The sequence below is a fragment of the Pollicipes pollicipes genome, unplaced genomic scaffold (genome assembly GCF_011947565.3).
Source record: "Pollicipes pollicipes isolate AB1234 unplaced genomic scaffold, Ppol_2.1 Scaffold_5724;HRSCAF=6776_pilon_pilon_pilon, whole genome shotgun sequence".
In the NCBI taxonomy this organism is placed as follows: domain Eukaryota; kingdom Metazoa; phylum Arthropoda; class Thecostraca; order Pollicipedomorpha; family Pollicipedidae; genus Pollicipes; species Pollicipes pollicipes.
In genome coordinates this window covers 44,370,112-44,386,599 of record NW_023596746.1, presented here as the reverse complement: position 1 = coordinate 44,386,599, position 16,488 = coordinate 44,370,112, and the positions used below count along the sequence as shown (strand labels likewise).

General features: G+C 49.0%; 1 protein-coding gene across 3 annotated transcripts in view; it reads right to left on the bottom strand.

Moving 5' to 3' along the window:
* Positions 1-16,488, bottom strand: part of LOC119103793 (receptor-type guanylate cyclase Gyc76C) — a 60,503-nt gene that overhangs the window by 36,407 nt on the left and 7,608 nt on the right. The window contains exons 3-6 of one of the 3 annotated variants that reach the window (XM_037227446.1): positions 14,052-14,159; positions 9,757-9,895; positions 6,930-7,076; positions 1,676-1,875 (exon numbers count right to left, since the gene is read on the bottom strand). In XM_037227446.1, the coding sequence (XP_037083341.1) occupies positions 1,676-1,875; positions 6,930-7,076; positions 9,757-9,895; positions 14,052-14,159 (594 nt within the window). Of the gene's footprint in view, positions 1-1,675; positions 1,891-6,925; positions 7,077-9,756; positions 9,896-14,051; positions 14,160-16,488 lie in introns of those variants that run through there. The other 2 variants (XM_037227448.1, XM_037227449.1) reach the window with 2 other exon arrangements.

Here is a 16,488-nt window from a genome sequence, read left to right as displayed (position 1 = left end):
GCACTCGCCATGCTTTCCTCTGTCCTCCGGTTTTACTCATGACTAAAACACCTCCCAGTAGCATTTGTTCGAGCTGTTCTAACGCTGCTCATCTCGGGCTGTTCTAACGCTGCTCGTCTCGGGTCGTTCTAACACTGTTCGTCTCGGGCTGTTCTAACGCTGCTCGTCTCGGGCTGTTCTAATGCTGCTCGTCTCGGGCTGTTCTAACACTGTTCGTCTCGGGCTGTTCTAACGCTGCTCGTCTCGGGCTGTTCTAACGCTGCTCGTCTCGGGCTGTTCTAACGCTGCTCGTCTCGGGCTGTTCTAACGTTGCTCGTCTCGGGCTGTTCTAACGCTGCTCGTCTCGGGTTGTTCTAACGCTGCTCGTCTCGGGCTGTTCTAAACGCTGCTCGTCTCGGGCTGTTCTAATGCTGCTCGTCTCGGGCTGTTCTAACGCTGCTCGTCTCGGGCTGTTCTAACGCTGCTCGTCTCGGGCTGTTTTAACGCTGCTCGTCTCGGGCTGTTCTAACGCTGCTCGTCTCGGGCTGTTCTAATGCTGCTCGTCTCGGGGCTTCATCACATATTTCCCAAATGTTCACAAACCAACTGTGCAACACAGAGCAGGAAAACGCATTTCTCATCACGATAGTAACAGCTAAGACCAAACTGCCGGATGATAGAAGTAAACATATTGTGGGCAACAGTTGTGACCTCTTCTCCAAAATCAGGGTGTACCTGAACAATCTTCTAAACTAATTTACACTAACTTGGTGCAAAAACAAGCCAAATACATCTTGAATACGCACGCCTTTTGCAGCCTATCAATTTTTTTCATTGTTATTTTGCGATGGGTCATAACTCGGGACTCATGTTTTCATACCATTTGAAAAGTGGATATCACACCATTTGAAATGTGGAAATAAAAACAAAGATTTATCGCGCTAATTCCTACAAGAAAGAAACGACATTTGGCATTGATAACGATTAAGCATTACACCAACAATGATGGCGAGTTTGGAAACATGCAACGGTTACTTTTGGTTCCTCCCTGGTAGAGCAACAGCATAAAAACTATCGGAAATATTCAGGAAAATCAGTACGTATTTTTGCTATTGAGCAATTTCGTTTAAACAAGGTTTTGCGCGTTACTTTCTCAAGACAACTAGAAATCATTAGTGAAAAAAACAGGAAAAGGTGTTGAAACAGAAACATTAAATGCTCAGAAAAACTCCAGTATATGTACTGACTGACCTCTAAAAGGTGAAAAGTTTCACATCTCGGTTCCAGCTATTTTCTGCATGTCCCAAATGACACACTGTATTTAAGGGTTGGACAAGAGACAAGACACACAAATTTGACCGGCCATGGGCAAAGTCATGGCGTTGCTTTTGTAAATTGATTACATTATACGGAAATTGGCTTATGGAGCGACACAATACATGTCTGGACCATAGATACTACAGGAAATAGCAGATGATACATAGCCGATTCAATGTCAAAGCAACAAAGACCAGGTCATTGCAGCACACACGTGCGTTCCTAAAATGCGATGTCAGCCGAACAAACCCAGCAAAGCCCCAACCCCAGAGGCAAACGGTGACGGGAAGCCCTCCCATTAAAGCAGAGGAGCAAAACCTCATATCCGTTGCCCATATTCTCAAATTGTCTGATACTCTCCAGCTAGCGGCAGGCCCACCTTTTTGAACATCCACCAGTCGGGCTGGGTGATGTTGAAGGGCGGTCGCTTGTTGTACTCGCGGACGCGCTCGGTGAAGTAGTGGTAATCCCCCTGCGGCGGCGTGGCCAGCACAACCAGCAGACCGCGCAGTAGCCCCCAGTCAGCCCACTGGCAGTGGTAGTCTTGGTTGCGGATCAGCTCCCACATCTCGTTGGCGCCTGCCGGTCAGTGCTCTAGTGGCGTCATACGGCCAGCGGCGCCGCGCTCTGGTGACGTCACACAATCACCAGCACCGCGCTCTGGAGACATCAGTACTGACGCGCTTTGGTGGCGTCACTCGAGCAACGGCGCCGGGATCTGACGGCATCACACGGTAAGTGGCGTCGCGCTCTGGTGACCACACGTGACCAGCGGCATCGCATCCTGGTGACTTCACCCGCTTAACGGCTCTGTTGACGTCATTCAATCAGAGGCGCTGCGTTCTGGTGCCATGGTGTAGCCAGGATGCCCAGGAGGGGATCAAATCGTGCCATTTTCGCCACTCAGTCGCTACAGCGGCCCTGTTTTTTAAAGAAGGCCTTTTAAACCCGGGATTCCATGTTGATGCGTAAATGACCTGTTTTCTATTTGATGATTTAGAAGTCCTGCTGGCGTCATGACCGGTCACAAAGTATTGAGGTCTGAGACCCCAGGGGCCCCCGCCACATCCAGAACGGGATGGGGGGATGACTCCAAACGCCCTCCCCCTTGGCTACGCCAGACTTCTGATGGCATCACACAACCAGCGACGCCGGGCTCCCGTGAAGTCACAGGTTAGTGACACCAGGCTCCGGTGACGTCACACGGTCGGTGGCGCCGCACTCCGGTGACGTTACGTGGTCATCAACGATAGTAGCCTGGTGAAGCTATACTGGTACCATGTGGAACACAGCGGTCATCACCAACGTACGCTGTATTAGTTATATGGTGATATGGAAAATGAGAAACTGTCCTGCTGTTCAATCCTTAAGCTGTTGTTCAATCCTTACGACCGAATTCATTACCGAACTCTATATCGCCAAACATTCGTTGTTCAAGGCCCATCACCGAAGTCCGTCCCATCCCGGACCTCACAGCAGTTTCATCAGCGTAGGATGACTAAGAATAATCCTGGACATGGCACCCCCTTACTTTTGGACATCCTCGTGACTTGAAGATGCATGGGGATATCGGTTAGGTTCCGCAAAGCAAACACCTGGACGTGGCGAAGTTCCATCTCGACACACGAACCGTCTCAAGCATCGATTTAAAAGCGCTTCTCACGTTCATCCAACTTTGTTGACGCAATTGCTGAAATCTGACATAAGGCCGCGTGCTCAAACCGATACATTACTCAATTTCACGTGCGACGCTGCCAAATAAAGTGAGCAACAGCCTGCATTGCACCTATGGCCGAAGACTGCTTTCCGAATTTTCATTTCAAGTCAGGCAGTTCGGCACTGATTGAAGTCAGACAGTTCCGCACCGATTGGGCTGGATATCACCGCTGGATATCAGCGGCATGTGCTGTAACCGCTGAGAATTTTGCGTAGCTTTTGACCGGTCGCGTGGACTTTCACAATTATTTTCCCTCACACATTGGCAAGTGGGCACAGTGTGATCCCAACACGTCTCCATTCTGATGCAGTCGATGTCATAAGAAACCCATGGCATTCAGGCACAGGTTATGACTTAGTATGACGCGAGCCATGCGCGGTATTTTTGTGGTTTGGGTGTGAATCAGTTACGGGTAAGAAAAAGGTACAAGCGCTGAGAAAGGCAGCTTTTATAAAGCAGCAGCAAACGTAAAGTAAAGTGGCAAATGTAATGCAAATACAAAATATCAAACCAGCTCTTTGGGTCCTTGAATACTGCTGATACTGAGAACAAAAACTAATTATTGAATCGACAAGGGAAAACTTCCGCAATAAAAACGATACCATGTGAATAAGAGAATCATCATAAAAGCTTTTAACATGTTTGAAAGGAATTTTCTACATTTAAATGGGGTTTTAGACTGATATAGACATATTTAAGATCATTCGGTGCAATTCATAGCCCTGCTCTTCCTAAGGCTTAAAATCCTCTGGCTTCCGAGCTAGACGCCCGCGAAGTTGTGCACACTATTTCGGGCAGACTATTTCAAGGTCACCCAGGCATGTATTACGTCACATAAACATCACACAAATGTTGCCACCTCATTGCTCATGTAGGGTTCAAGGCCAAACAATATGATCGCCATATTGGCGTGCTAGAAATACATGAGCACATTTTGGAACCAATGCTACACATTTAGTGCGAGCTTCAAACACGAATAAATTTATGTGCTACATAACGCAGGAATTTAGACGGTGGTATTGGATATGACGGAAATAAAACTTGCAATCGCATAGCTTAAGAATAGCGCCATTATCGGGCAAGTGGATGCAAGTAAAACACATCGACTCTCAGATTAGCATGCGAGCATACCGCGGGAAAAGGTCAAAACACACGCGTACAGCGATATTTAGGTTCTGGAAACGCTGCACCCAGTTCCACGACACCTCTTGAAAAGGTTAAAGTACTGAAAATGAATGAGCCAGCCCGCTTGAGTGGCCATTTCGCTCGGCCAGTTTGGCAGCCCTCTGACGCCACAAAAACTTTCCATAACGCAAACCTTAATCCAAACAAAGCTTGGATGCATTAACGCAAAGCTTTTCCTCAGCATGATGACGTACTGAGAAAATATATACGAAATAGGGATTTGTGTATTGTAGAGCAGACTTCAGCACTTAAAAGTATACGATTAGTTACAAGCGAGCTTAGTTTAGCTTATCTGATGTTTGCCTCAATATGTTCAAGTGAGGAAAACTCCCATTGACCAAATTCCAGTCGGACACCTCGTAAACACCCCGTTTATCTTATTCCGGGTAAGGGTGGGCTGTCCCCCCCCCCCCCTTCTCGAGACATCAGGAGCTGCTGAGCCGATCGTGAAAAGCCCAACAGCGTTCAACTCCACTGGAAATTTTCTAAATTAAGGAAAATGAATAATTTTCGTACAAGCAGCGAGGGGGGAGGGGATACTGGGATGTGATGAAAGGAGACCTAAGTAAGTAGTGGATGCTATTGTCGGCTGCAATGCTGCTACGAGCTGTAAATTAAGATTGCTTTTTCATATAGCATGCATAGGCCTATACGGCATGTTGTATGAACAAGTGTTATAGACGTACATATTTTCCAAAGGAGGGGGAATAGGCACATGTGATAGGGGCGCGGCCTATTGACGCGGCCGCGAAAGGACGGCCCGCTATTAGTCACCACGGTCTCCGTATGCAGCATCCCCCCCCCCATTTTTCGGTTCCGAACTCGCTTCTGGCACGCATTTTTGAGATGCTGTGTGCTGCCCAAAAGTGTGTGATGGGACGCGACGTTTCTTTTCGATGACGATCCTCATGGTATAGGCATCTTATATATCTCTGGACGCGGCTCTGCGCAAAAGTATTTTAGTTTACTCTAGCTTCAAATGCGCACATATTTTCTTCGCTAGACATTCGTAGCACCCCGACTTCGGCATAGGTTTGAGACCATGTTCCTCTACCCCACCTTTGGCAAAAATGAACAATCCTCTGTCACCGTATATATAAATTGGTCGTGTACGCATCATTTGGTGTAAATAATTTTGCATAAAACAACGAGAAGCATCCTGTACATGTCTACACTGAGACCTCACAATGCACCTTAATAGCTTGGAAGCGCAACTTTTTTTTAGCTCCGAAACCACCACTGCCCTGGACTTCTGCTATATCGCAATAACCATACGCATATTGTTACAATCCAATTCACTAAAAGCATAAATTACTCCTGTAAACACAAGGCGAATCTCGGGAGATCATCACCTTGGCATGATTGCCGTGTTTCACCGGAGGACCCCCCCCCCCCCCCCCCCCCCCCCCTCCTGCACCGCAGTACTGCTAAAGCGCTGGAACCGCCTCTGAAAATGCAAAGTGCTCGATGTTTTAACAGAATACGTTAACACTTGTTGATAATCGTTCAGAAAATTTCAATGAAGTGCTCACAATATGTTTGCTAGAACAAGAGAAAAAAACAAAAGAAGGGTGGAATTAACCTCTGCCCGGAAAGGGTCAACTCAGGAATCAACTCCTTTCACCACACATTCGTTCATGTCATGTCATGTCATTCATTTACTACGAACCATTCCACCTGGATGGATCAGTGTTTGATTCGAGTCAATGGGTTACAAGTTGTACGATACACACGAAGACGCGGAGAACATGACGACGCGTCAAGAGCTTGGAAATAGCCTCCCAAAATCAAAACAAAACACATGAACACGCTGACGACACATTTTGGGACAACTGGCGCCGCAGTCTCCGGCACATCAGCACTGCAGGGAACGGTTAAAGGCGTACATGAATTTCAGTCTCTCACGCACGACCGCTGAGAAGGACGTTGTAGAGCATGCGTTAGTCGCAGTCTCCCAGGCGCCAGCGCTGCGTTGGACGATCAAGAGCGCACCTAGCGACATATTTAAAATTTGACAAAATACATTTATTCCGAATGGTTTGCATGGGTGGCTCCAGGTTCAGAGTACCTGCGAAGCATAGCTTATTGCATGTACCCTGAATTCACCACCCATGTCGTGCCGTCCAGTTTAACAGATATTCGCATCCGCCCTTTCGCCAGCCAGGAATGCGGAGGGTTTTACGAGCCGACCGATGCTGCGGTGCGGCCACCCCGGGCCTGGGTTCGCCCTCGTTGGGCCGGCTGACTTTTCCACTTTAATCGGACCGAACAGTGCGCTCGCTCGGGGTATCGTGCTCCATGCCGCTGGATCACGGAGTCGCGTATCTTTCCCCTAGACCACGGAGGCAGCCAGAAACATTACCCAAGAACTGGCTAACAAGGTACAGTCATGCCAACACCCACTCACATGATCACGTGCAGCGCTTTTCCGATGTCATATTAGTTTAAACTCTTCAGCCTGCAGCGTGCTTGCTTCCAGCACATGGACATCTAGGTACATGCATAGCCTATGACAGGGTAAATGATGAATAGGCCATTTAGCCTACCGTAAGCTTGAAGTGCTCAAGCCTAAGCTTAAACGTAACAAACATCTGCTGTTGCTGTTCGTTAGCGGCGCTGAAAAAGCGTTACATGGTGCAAACTGAATAGTCTGGAAAATCTGAATAATCAAAACAGAAGAAAAAGTAAAGCAAGCAAAAATAATCGATCGGACGCCGTTTGGTTTACCTACGCCACATGTATTTGAAGGTGTCCCGCTCCGAGTATGAATAATCGAGGTCGATGTAGATGACCATGTAGCGACCATCCAGCAGTCCGAAGAGCGACATGGTGTACAGCATCTCCTGCACCTCGTCCGGCGATCCCAGGAACACATAAACTGGCGACAGAGATAGCAGCCCTCAGACACGCCGCGCGCGCACACATTGCGGCTACAGGAGCGTGTACAGACTCAGGAAGACCGTTTGCTTCAGTTTGTTCGCTCAATGTGCGTTAAAAACAACGACAGAACGGGTGCAGTCGAAAAAGGCTCTACCCAAACCGATAATAGCTTAGCGATCCGGCATCGCCAACATTTTCAGGATAAGGGGCGCATACGGCACGATGCTAGACGTTACATTTAGATACAAGATTGTTAGAAGCATACCAACAAGCATCCTTTGGACGTTTAAAATGGTGAAAAGAAGCCAAACACCTTCGACCCCAGTCTACCAGCTAGACTGACTACCATTGATCCCATCATTTAAAACGCACAGGATACACCCACTGGCATGCGTCTAATCATCTTCACTGCAATCAACGACAAAAACACCTCTCTAAACGGAAACTAACCGTCATTATCAGACATGTTCCCGGATCTCAAGGGTGAATCTAGGATCCTAAAGGGTCAATACTTATGGGATCCAGGAATAGGATCCTGAAACCTTTTTGGGAGCTCCAGGCACATGTTTGATCATCATTACATAAGCACATACTGCGCTGTCAGAATGTCGCCGGCTTCTCATAGCCCTGCAGGTGACTGGGCCAGGGGTGTAGCTCTCTTGGCGACATTCGCCGCCGACTGGTGCTGAAAATCCCGGGCCTTTCGCAATGCTGGGTTCTGAGATTTTGAGAGGCTCAATCGCGGGATATACCGGGATCCCAGCAGTTCTCTTGATAAATATGCCGCCAATTCAGGGCTCTCCTCAAAAGGTCATCTCTCGTGTATATTTTGGCCAGAACGACATCTAGGTCGTCGTCTGTTTTAGATAGGGTGTATAAATCCAAGGCCCTGATTCCTTGCAGAAGCGGTGCCGCAGGCCCGGAGCCATCACCCTGGCCTTCGCCGGACTCGTTTTGAGGTGTCTCCCGCGATCGGGATGGTACACCGACATCCATACCACCATGCTTGCTCCTGAGGTGTGAGTCGAGTCCTTTTGCGGAAACTCCGAATATTTCGGCACCTTTTAACGAATGCGATACTTCGCTGTGTTTTCCACAAGTTCTCTTCGACACCCATTAGATCATTGGTTTCAAAACGACTCCGCTTACCTCCCAGCTCTTGAACACGAGACTCGCCACCTGGCAGTGGGTGCAAAGTAACACTAGAGCCGAACCGTCCACAGATCCAGCCTCAGGCTGTGCACACGTCACAACTCACTATGACAACTACCGGCGCGAAAGTCTGTCCAACTGCTGGTGCTAACAAACTGAACGCCTGGTCGTGGCACGCCAAGAATTCGTCATGTTTGGCTGCCCGCTGAGGACGTTAACCAGCTTGCACTCTGCGGTGCAGCGAATCACCGTTCGCTACAATTCACCGAAGGCGGTGAACGAAAAGCGGCGAACGAAAGGCCACACACAATCATGAGCGACTGGAAGAACGTGCAGAAGTTCAGTCCACTTCACAAGTAGAAGTGCCGGCAGCGCTTTTGCCAGTTGTACTTCCAAGCTCCCAGTAGTCAAGACAACCCAGCCAAAGAGAGACAGTCGACCCCTGCATCTGTTCTGATCAATATACCACTCTTCACGCTTTCCGTTAACCGAACTAAAAAATTGATCTCCACCGAATCAGCTAGGAACAAAGCACAGCCAGCTGATCACTGACCCGTTAGAATTCGAAACGGTCTGAAGCCGCTGGTAGTGTGGCGGGTAGGAAGAAATGTAGTATTAGCTCAGCTGTCAAGGTGACCAAATGCGATACATGTCCCCAAACTCTAAAAAATGAACATATCATTCCACAAGAACACATTTTTTTCCAATCTTAGCAGTGTTTACTAGGCCCGGAACCTACTCAGCACAAGTCCAATCAAACGGTATGCAGCTCTAAACCTCAAAATCAGAGCCATCCCAATAGAGTTTCCTATCATCATCCATGTGCCATTCCTGGCCACTATGATGCCAATCTGACCGCTTTGAGTTGCCCGAAAAGTGTAAACCAGCTATTGTGGGCTCTAAAAACACCTTCGGAGCACGCCAGGCGTCTGCATGGCCAGCTCTGGAAGCACGAGAGCACGCCACCTGATCGACATAATTGGCGCTGAGGATGCACCCGGAACATGCAAGCCGTGGCTGGACCACCAGCTGGGGACCTCGTCCCCGGGGCAGCAGAAAAGCCGTCGCTAGCACTGAAAGCACGCGGTAAACAGCCTGCCACCAAAATAAGCACGAACAACATTTCGTGTGCCAATGGAGCTTTTACCACACACTCAGCTGCTGAGGCTATATGGCGTCGCCTGCCTCGCACCCTGGCAGGAAATGCGGGCACCGCGGGGAATCGAACCCCGTACTTCTGGGAAACCAGAAGTACGGGGTTCGTAATTCTGGTTTTCCCAGGAAAACATTTCACCAGAAGTACTGCACTCGAACGTCAAGAGAACTCAAGTGCTGAGAGGATCGCTACGAACACCAAACTGAAAATAGTGTTAACACTGGGGGATATATCATACAAACAATAAACTCCTACCGCTGTAAACGTCACTCGGTTATATGACCTGCTTACAAGCCCCTGCTGAGGCACGCAACATTATGACGTCATGTACGCTTCAGCGCAGAGAACGCAAAGTGGCTGGTGTACGTACTTCTGGTGCCATCCTTGGTTTTCTTGACGATGTCGGGGAAGATCCTGCCGCATTCGCAGTCGTTCAGCTTATTGCAGCAGCCACTGCTCCCGGGAATCACTACCTTGTGATTGATTTCCATGCCCTCCGATGTTGCCCGCTGAAAGTCGGTTTTATGTGCTGGTTACGACCTCAAAAACTTACAGCGTAAAACATATCAGAAGCCTAAAAATATTCCGAATGCATGTGTCACGAATGGCTGTGCTCTATGAGGTTTCACCGCTTTTTGTCCTATTTGCAAGCAACTTGCTGAAAAAAGAAATTTGGAGTTAGAGGCCCCAAACGCGTCACTAACACATTGTAACCAAACGACAGCAGCAACAGATCACCGAGGGAATATGGACTGTCTCATCACACTCCAGGTGCCATAAGTGTGAGGTCACTGGGGGGGGGGGGGGGCAGCAAACTGTCCTGTGTGCCAAACACTAGCAGTCTGCGACCACCGAAAGGCAGCAGACTGTTCCACCGCACAACAAACACCAGCAGCCTGAGGTCACTGAGAGACAGCGACCGTCCGGCCGTACAACAAACACATCAGTCTGAAGTCACCGAGAGGCCGCGGGTTTTCCCACAGTACAGTGAACACCAGCAGTCTGATGTCACCGGGAGACAGCAGATTGTCCCACAGTACAGTGAACAACAACAGTCTGATGTCACCGGGAGACAGCAGATTGTCCCACAGTACAGTGAACAATAACAGTCTGATGTCACCGGGAGACAGCAGATTGTCCCACAGTACAGTGAACAACAACAGTCTGATGTCACCGGGAGACAGCAGATTGTCCCACAGTACAGTGAACAACAACAGTCTGATGTCACCGGGAGACAGCAGATTGTCCCACAGTACAGTGAACAACAACAGTCTGAGGTCACCGGGAGACAGCAGATTGTCCCACAGTACAGTGAACAACAACAGTCTGAGGTCACCGGGAGACAGCAGATTGTCCCACAGTACAGTGAACAACAACAGTCTGAGGTCACCGGGAGACAGCAGATTGTCCCACAGTACAGTGAACAATAACAGTCTGAGGTCACTTAAAGGTAGCAGACTGTCCCAAATGCAGCATGCACCAAACACCTATCACCCTGATGTTACTGAGGTGCAGCAAGGAGCGCTGTCCCATTGGCTTGAAGTCGCCCAGAGCAGGCCATTACATTTGACATCCAAACAAGACGAAGCCATCAAGAGATCGTCACTGAAACTGACGCGCAGGCAGATAAAAGTTGGAAAGTGTGCAGGAAAACAGCACACAAAAACACACGGTGTAATTACTTCGAAACGAAACCTTTACTGGCAGCAGCGTTTGCTCTCTCGCCAATCCTGAGGACGTCTGTGATAACAAACATGATTTATTTTTTCTTGTTTTGAGGTGCAGGAAAACAGTCTCAAAAGACGCGACCTCGACCCGTATGAATACCTCGCGTTTGTCCCAATGTGTTGCACAGGACGTTCGATCCCCCCTTTCTCCCCCCGTCGGCAGAACAACCACGATCCCTTTGGCAGACACAGTAATGCCGCGACGAACCTTGGATGCTGGCCGCGGCCTTGAGCAAAACCAGACAGCAAGCCCGCAGCCTCGGTGACGGGTACCGACCTAAAAATAGCTCGGGACCCACTCGAGAGCGCGCCCGTCCCCTTATCGTTCTGTTCTGGGAGTGCGGACGGCCCGGGGCGTCTGCGGCGAGGTCCGGCCCTCCAGCACTACAGACAAACCGGTCCCCCTTACATGCGCCAGTTGTTGGTGCCCCAGACTGAGCGTTCGTTATAATTCTCAGTTTATAATGCACACTTAAGGTTTGTTTTGCAGGCGCATAGCTCGTTTAATGCCTTCGGCGCACGGTGCGCTGGTGCAGCAGTTGAAGTGCGTGTAATCGACTGCAAACCGTCACGTGCATTTAGGCGTAGAATCACACGACGTCACGTATGTATGAAGCGCGCTGCAGATCGCGGTCCGGAAAGATTACAGCCTAGTTTACAGCGTATATGTGACGACGGTAGACACAGCATGCTACATCTGACCGGACCCGAGCTATCGTCGGCTTTCCCAACGCCGTTCACACAGAAAGCCGAGGCGCGCCAAACGAGGGGGGGGCGGGGGATGCCAGGTGGCGGCCAGCATGGAACCCACAAAACGGACAGGCTGTTCACAATTGCTTAGTTGAAAATACCGTATTGTTAAGGGATGTCGCGCCGTCGCGATAGCGGACTTTCTCCATACATGTCTTAGATCGATTACTCGGTGTAATTCGAAGCGCATTGCCAAGAAAACGCAGAAGTTCACCCCGTCTGGCAACAGGCACTGCATGCCACCCTTTAATTTACAGCATAAGCTTCTTCGCAATGTAACTTGGGCGCACAGCTGGGATGAGAGCCCGATTCATGTCGTCTTACCCCTCCCAGCGCTGATCATCGTCTTGATTTTCTGCTAACTATGCGCCAAACTGAAGCATTGGCATTTACTTGTGCAATATATGCTCATGCTTACTCAAAATGAACACCTTGCATACAGACCCCAGGGCACATCAAGCCTTTCGCCAAGCTCCGCAACATCAGCCGGCTGACGTGCAGCGTTCAGCTGGTGGCCGGTGCGCCCGTGATCGGCTCCGGTACCAGCGCGGGGACGCGGACAGAGGGCCGTCGATCGCGCCGCGGCGGAACTGCCAGCTGACCTTGGTGTGCCCTGGTCGCGCAGACGTGCTGACACGCTCGGAAAATTGATGGCCGCCAACGCCACTAATGGAATGCTGGTTTATGTTAAATGACGGTCCGGTGGTGTGGTGGAGTTGTTTCAAATGGAGATGCTCTCTTAAAAACATACCCCACGTGTCTTAATGCAGAGGCTTCTGGCCGCTTATTTTTGACCTCAACAAAGATATTCTGGCCTGTCCGATGGCTATTATTACCGAATGTCCGCTCATCATATTTGCAGTTAACGAGAGTCTAAAGCAACAGATTATCGCCCACCGCTGCTGATGGGCTTCTCTGTGGTCTCACCACGAAATCCAGATGTGGCTAAATCTATCGGAGCATTCAACGTCTTTCTTTACGGACAAATATTTCTTGGGCTATTCACTGTGCATGAAGATCTCTGAAACAGTTTGCTTATGTTTGACATTTAACAAATGAAATGAGCCCACGTTGACGCTGAAGTCGTAACGCCGGGGGCGTAAATACGCATACCTACGTTTCAAAGCGCAGCGGCGTGTTCGGTTGTGCGCACATAACCGTTAGACGCCATAGCTACTGGACTTCTCAGAGAACTTGATAGCGACCATAAGACACCGTCCTGGCGCGGAGTGAGCGAGGTGATGTCAGAACTGAGGAGCATCATCAGGTAGGGATAATACCACCGGTAACACGCCTTGTGACGTGTGAGACGAACAAGATGACACAGAATGTTATTGTTATCATATACACAAATCACGTCGCGACCAGAACAAGCAAGGGACGACGTTGCTTATGTGAAGGACAGCGTTGGCTTGGGTATTTAACAAACAGACAGCACCTTCGCCTATATTTTTGGCTGGTATCAAACATGCATCTGATCTGGTTGAGGATCTGGAGTCCCCCCCCCCCCCCCCCCTCCAGATTAGACCTTCACAACCTCGTGAATACATGGGACGCACGTGGGTGGCCGTAAACTGCTGGACGCAGTGGCGCGCATCTGTCTCAAATCCATTCCCGCGTCTTTTTCGCAGCCTCATCTTGTTGATTCTACACCGCTGTAATCTTGGGTTGTCAATCCCTGACGGGATTTTAACCCGATTTATACAGCCTTTACCAAGCAACTGTACATTTTGTAAGTTGAACCCGTGGAGGATGCTACTTTTTGGTCATAGTACAATATTTCAGGAAAACCACGCATGATCAAACAACGTGCATGCACAACTTTGAACTCCATACACCCAATATTAGTGTTGTATCTTCCGTGTAACCAGCTCGGATGCATTATCATGAACTGGCAATGCTGGTTATTTAATTCACCTATTCTCTTTTTCCCTACAAGCCAAATAATACCAAGATAGTCCATAAGCAGCTTTCTTGAAAGCGAAGAATACTCCCAATCGATTGGTGATGCGTGGGAAACAGACTAAATATTATGCATTGCCTATTACACAACAAAGTTTCGAAATGATCCTACGCCCCTCGAGACATCCAGAAATGTCAGCAGCTTCCACCCAGGATAGGGGTGCAGCATGCTTTGCCCATCCCCTCTCACTGTGGGTTAGCCGTGTGGGACGGCTCTGGGACCCACCTTCTCCAGGGACTCGGCGATCTTCTTCAGCTGCGCCGTGTTGGACACGACGATGGAGAACTTGTACCAGTTGTAGTACTGCAGCAGGGCCACCACCGACTTGGTCACCTGGAGCAGAGCAGACACACTGCAGAGACGCGGTGACATAGCCGGCAGTAGGCCCAGCTCATGCTCGCGCTCGCCAGAGCTGCCGACGTCGTCCTCGACGCCTGAGCGGAGCGCTGAATCTCGACGCTGTCTCACATACAGATCGCAGGATAACGCATGGCGTATATATGCGCCCGCCGCTGAAGACACAGCTGGTGTCAACGTGGCAAACCTTGTCGCTACAGGCGATCAAGTGCTCGAGCAATGTCCTTCAGTCCCTAATTTAGTCGTTCTGCGCTTGAATAGTGAATTTGTCTGGATGCTCTTAATAATGAAGCTATGAGGCTGTATGCTCGCGGTGCATCGTGTCAAAGTTAAACGAATGGAACAGACTGAGTAAAATGCCAAAAAAAAACTCAATGAACAGAGCTGCAGAGTTAAGATGAATGCGACAGTGAAAATATGACGATTGTTCACGACGATTTACCTTGTGTGGAGCCTAATCACACATCATTTTCTCGCGGCAGTCAGATCAGTCCCCAGAGCATTCACTGCACACGCCATACCTTAAGGAACAAGGGCTTCCCCTTAAGTTGCTCAGACTAGGGAGCAATTTGCCCTTGGCCACACAGAGCCACACAAAACTTAACGAACTTTAACTTGACCATCAGTGTTCTGCAATAGTCACCGGAGTAATTGCGTATTACCTTGAACTTACTTCTGGTTGGAAAAACGCATAGAAAATCGTTCTTCCACGCAAGCTGGACACAATTGAGAGATGCCTAGTGCACCTCCCACATGTTTAACAAAATAATGGAACAAATGGAACAACAGAATGAAACCTTGTATCTCCTCGAAGTCTGCCTTACGCCAGATACTTTCCTTCACTTATCCATGGGACTTAAACAATCGGGACAGCCGCACAAAACATGGATACTTCAACGCATCCTCATTTCAAGAACACGTTTCTTTGCCCTCCCCCCCCCCTACCGACGGATTCCGCAAAGCTTTACTCCTTCAGCCGACGTAGCTAAAGAGCTTACAGATCTGAAGAGCTGACTGAGCTAAAAAGCTGACCGAGATGACTTCAGATGAGCAGAGGTTGGAAATTCATAATTTGGAAGTTTTGCAAAATGTTAAATTGCACACAGCCTGATTGATGCACTTATTTTCAATACTACATATTTAAATGGGCAAGCGCCGACGTCCAACCAAAAATCACGCTTGGCAAAGTGCCGCAAGCTTCTTACGAACCGGCCATTGTCGTTTGGGAGCATACACGAGTGACGTGCACCTCCTCACACCGACGCCACACGCAGGCGACCGCAGTCATGACCTCTCGCCAGCGACCAGGAGCGAACACTAAGATTCGAAGGAGAATCTTATGCTCACGTGACGAACGAACCTGAACGATGCACGATAGCACTGCCTCCAGCTGACCGACGAGACGGCGAGTGAGGGGACAGTCGAATCTGTGCGATACTCGAAGGCAAGTGGGAGAACACTCGAACCTGGGCAATACAGGCCGCTCGCCACTACTGAAGGCCTCATTATTTATGTGGTCATTATTATTGTATGCATGCAAGAACAGGCCAGGCGAGTTTGTGCACTCAGAGGCAGTCACGAACACAGGACGGCTACAGGTGAGGTGCTGGTTTGCGAGAGAGATCATTGGGAGAAGTGGCGTGATGAAAGTCAGCCAGAAAACGTGATGCAAAAACGTTAGCATTCGACGTTAAAATCGCAAGGTGCCGGCACACCAACATATGAAAACATGCGACATTACTTAAAGCATACAATCCAGTAATTCAATTTCCAATGCTCAGCAAACTTTGGAGGGAATCTCTCACACATCATAAAAGTCAGAAAAAGATGAAATATATTTAAACAGAGTACACTGGCAGGCAATGGCACCACTAATTATAACAAAATCAAAGTCCTACAAAAAGGACGACACATCTCGATTGTATCATGCTCCACATAGTCTCCATCCCCACCATACCATCACTCTTTTCGTTCTTTCTCATTCACCACCTAAGTCTTATGGCCAATGGCGGCGTGCTCATCATACACCCTTTTAAGTCGCATTTAGCTATCAATCAAACTAGCTGGACGCTGCTTTCCGAAGTGAGTACTCCACACAACCAGTCGTCAGCATTTGAGCGATTGAGCAAGGGACTGTGGTGGTGGAAGCATCTCATGATTCATGCACTCCAAATTTCAGAACTCCGAACTCGAATTTCGTCGATTTAAATCGCAAAACCTGATCAACCAAAGTAAACGGCGATTAAAAGCTGATCATCACAAAAGTCTGTAATTACAGTTACCAGACAATTTATCACTGCATACG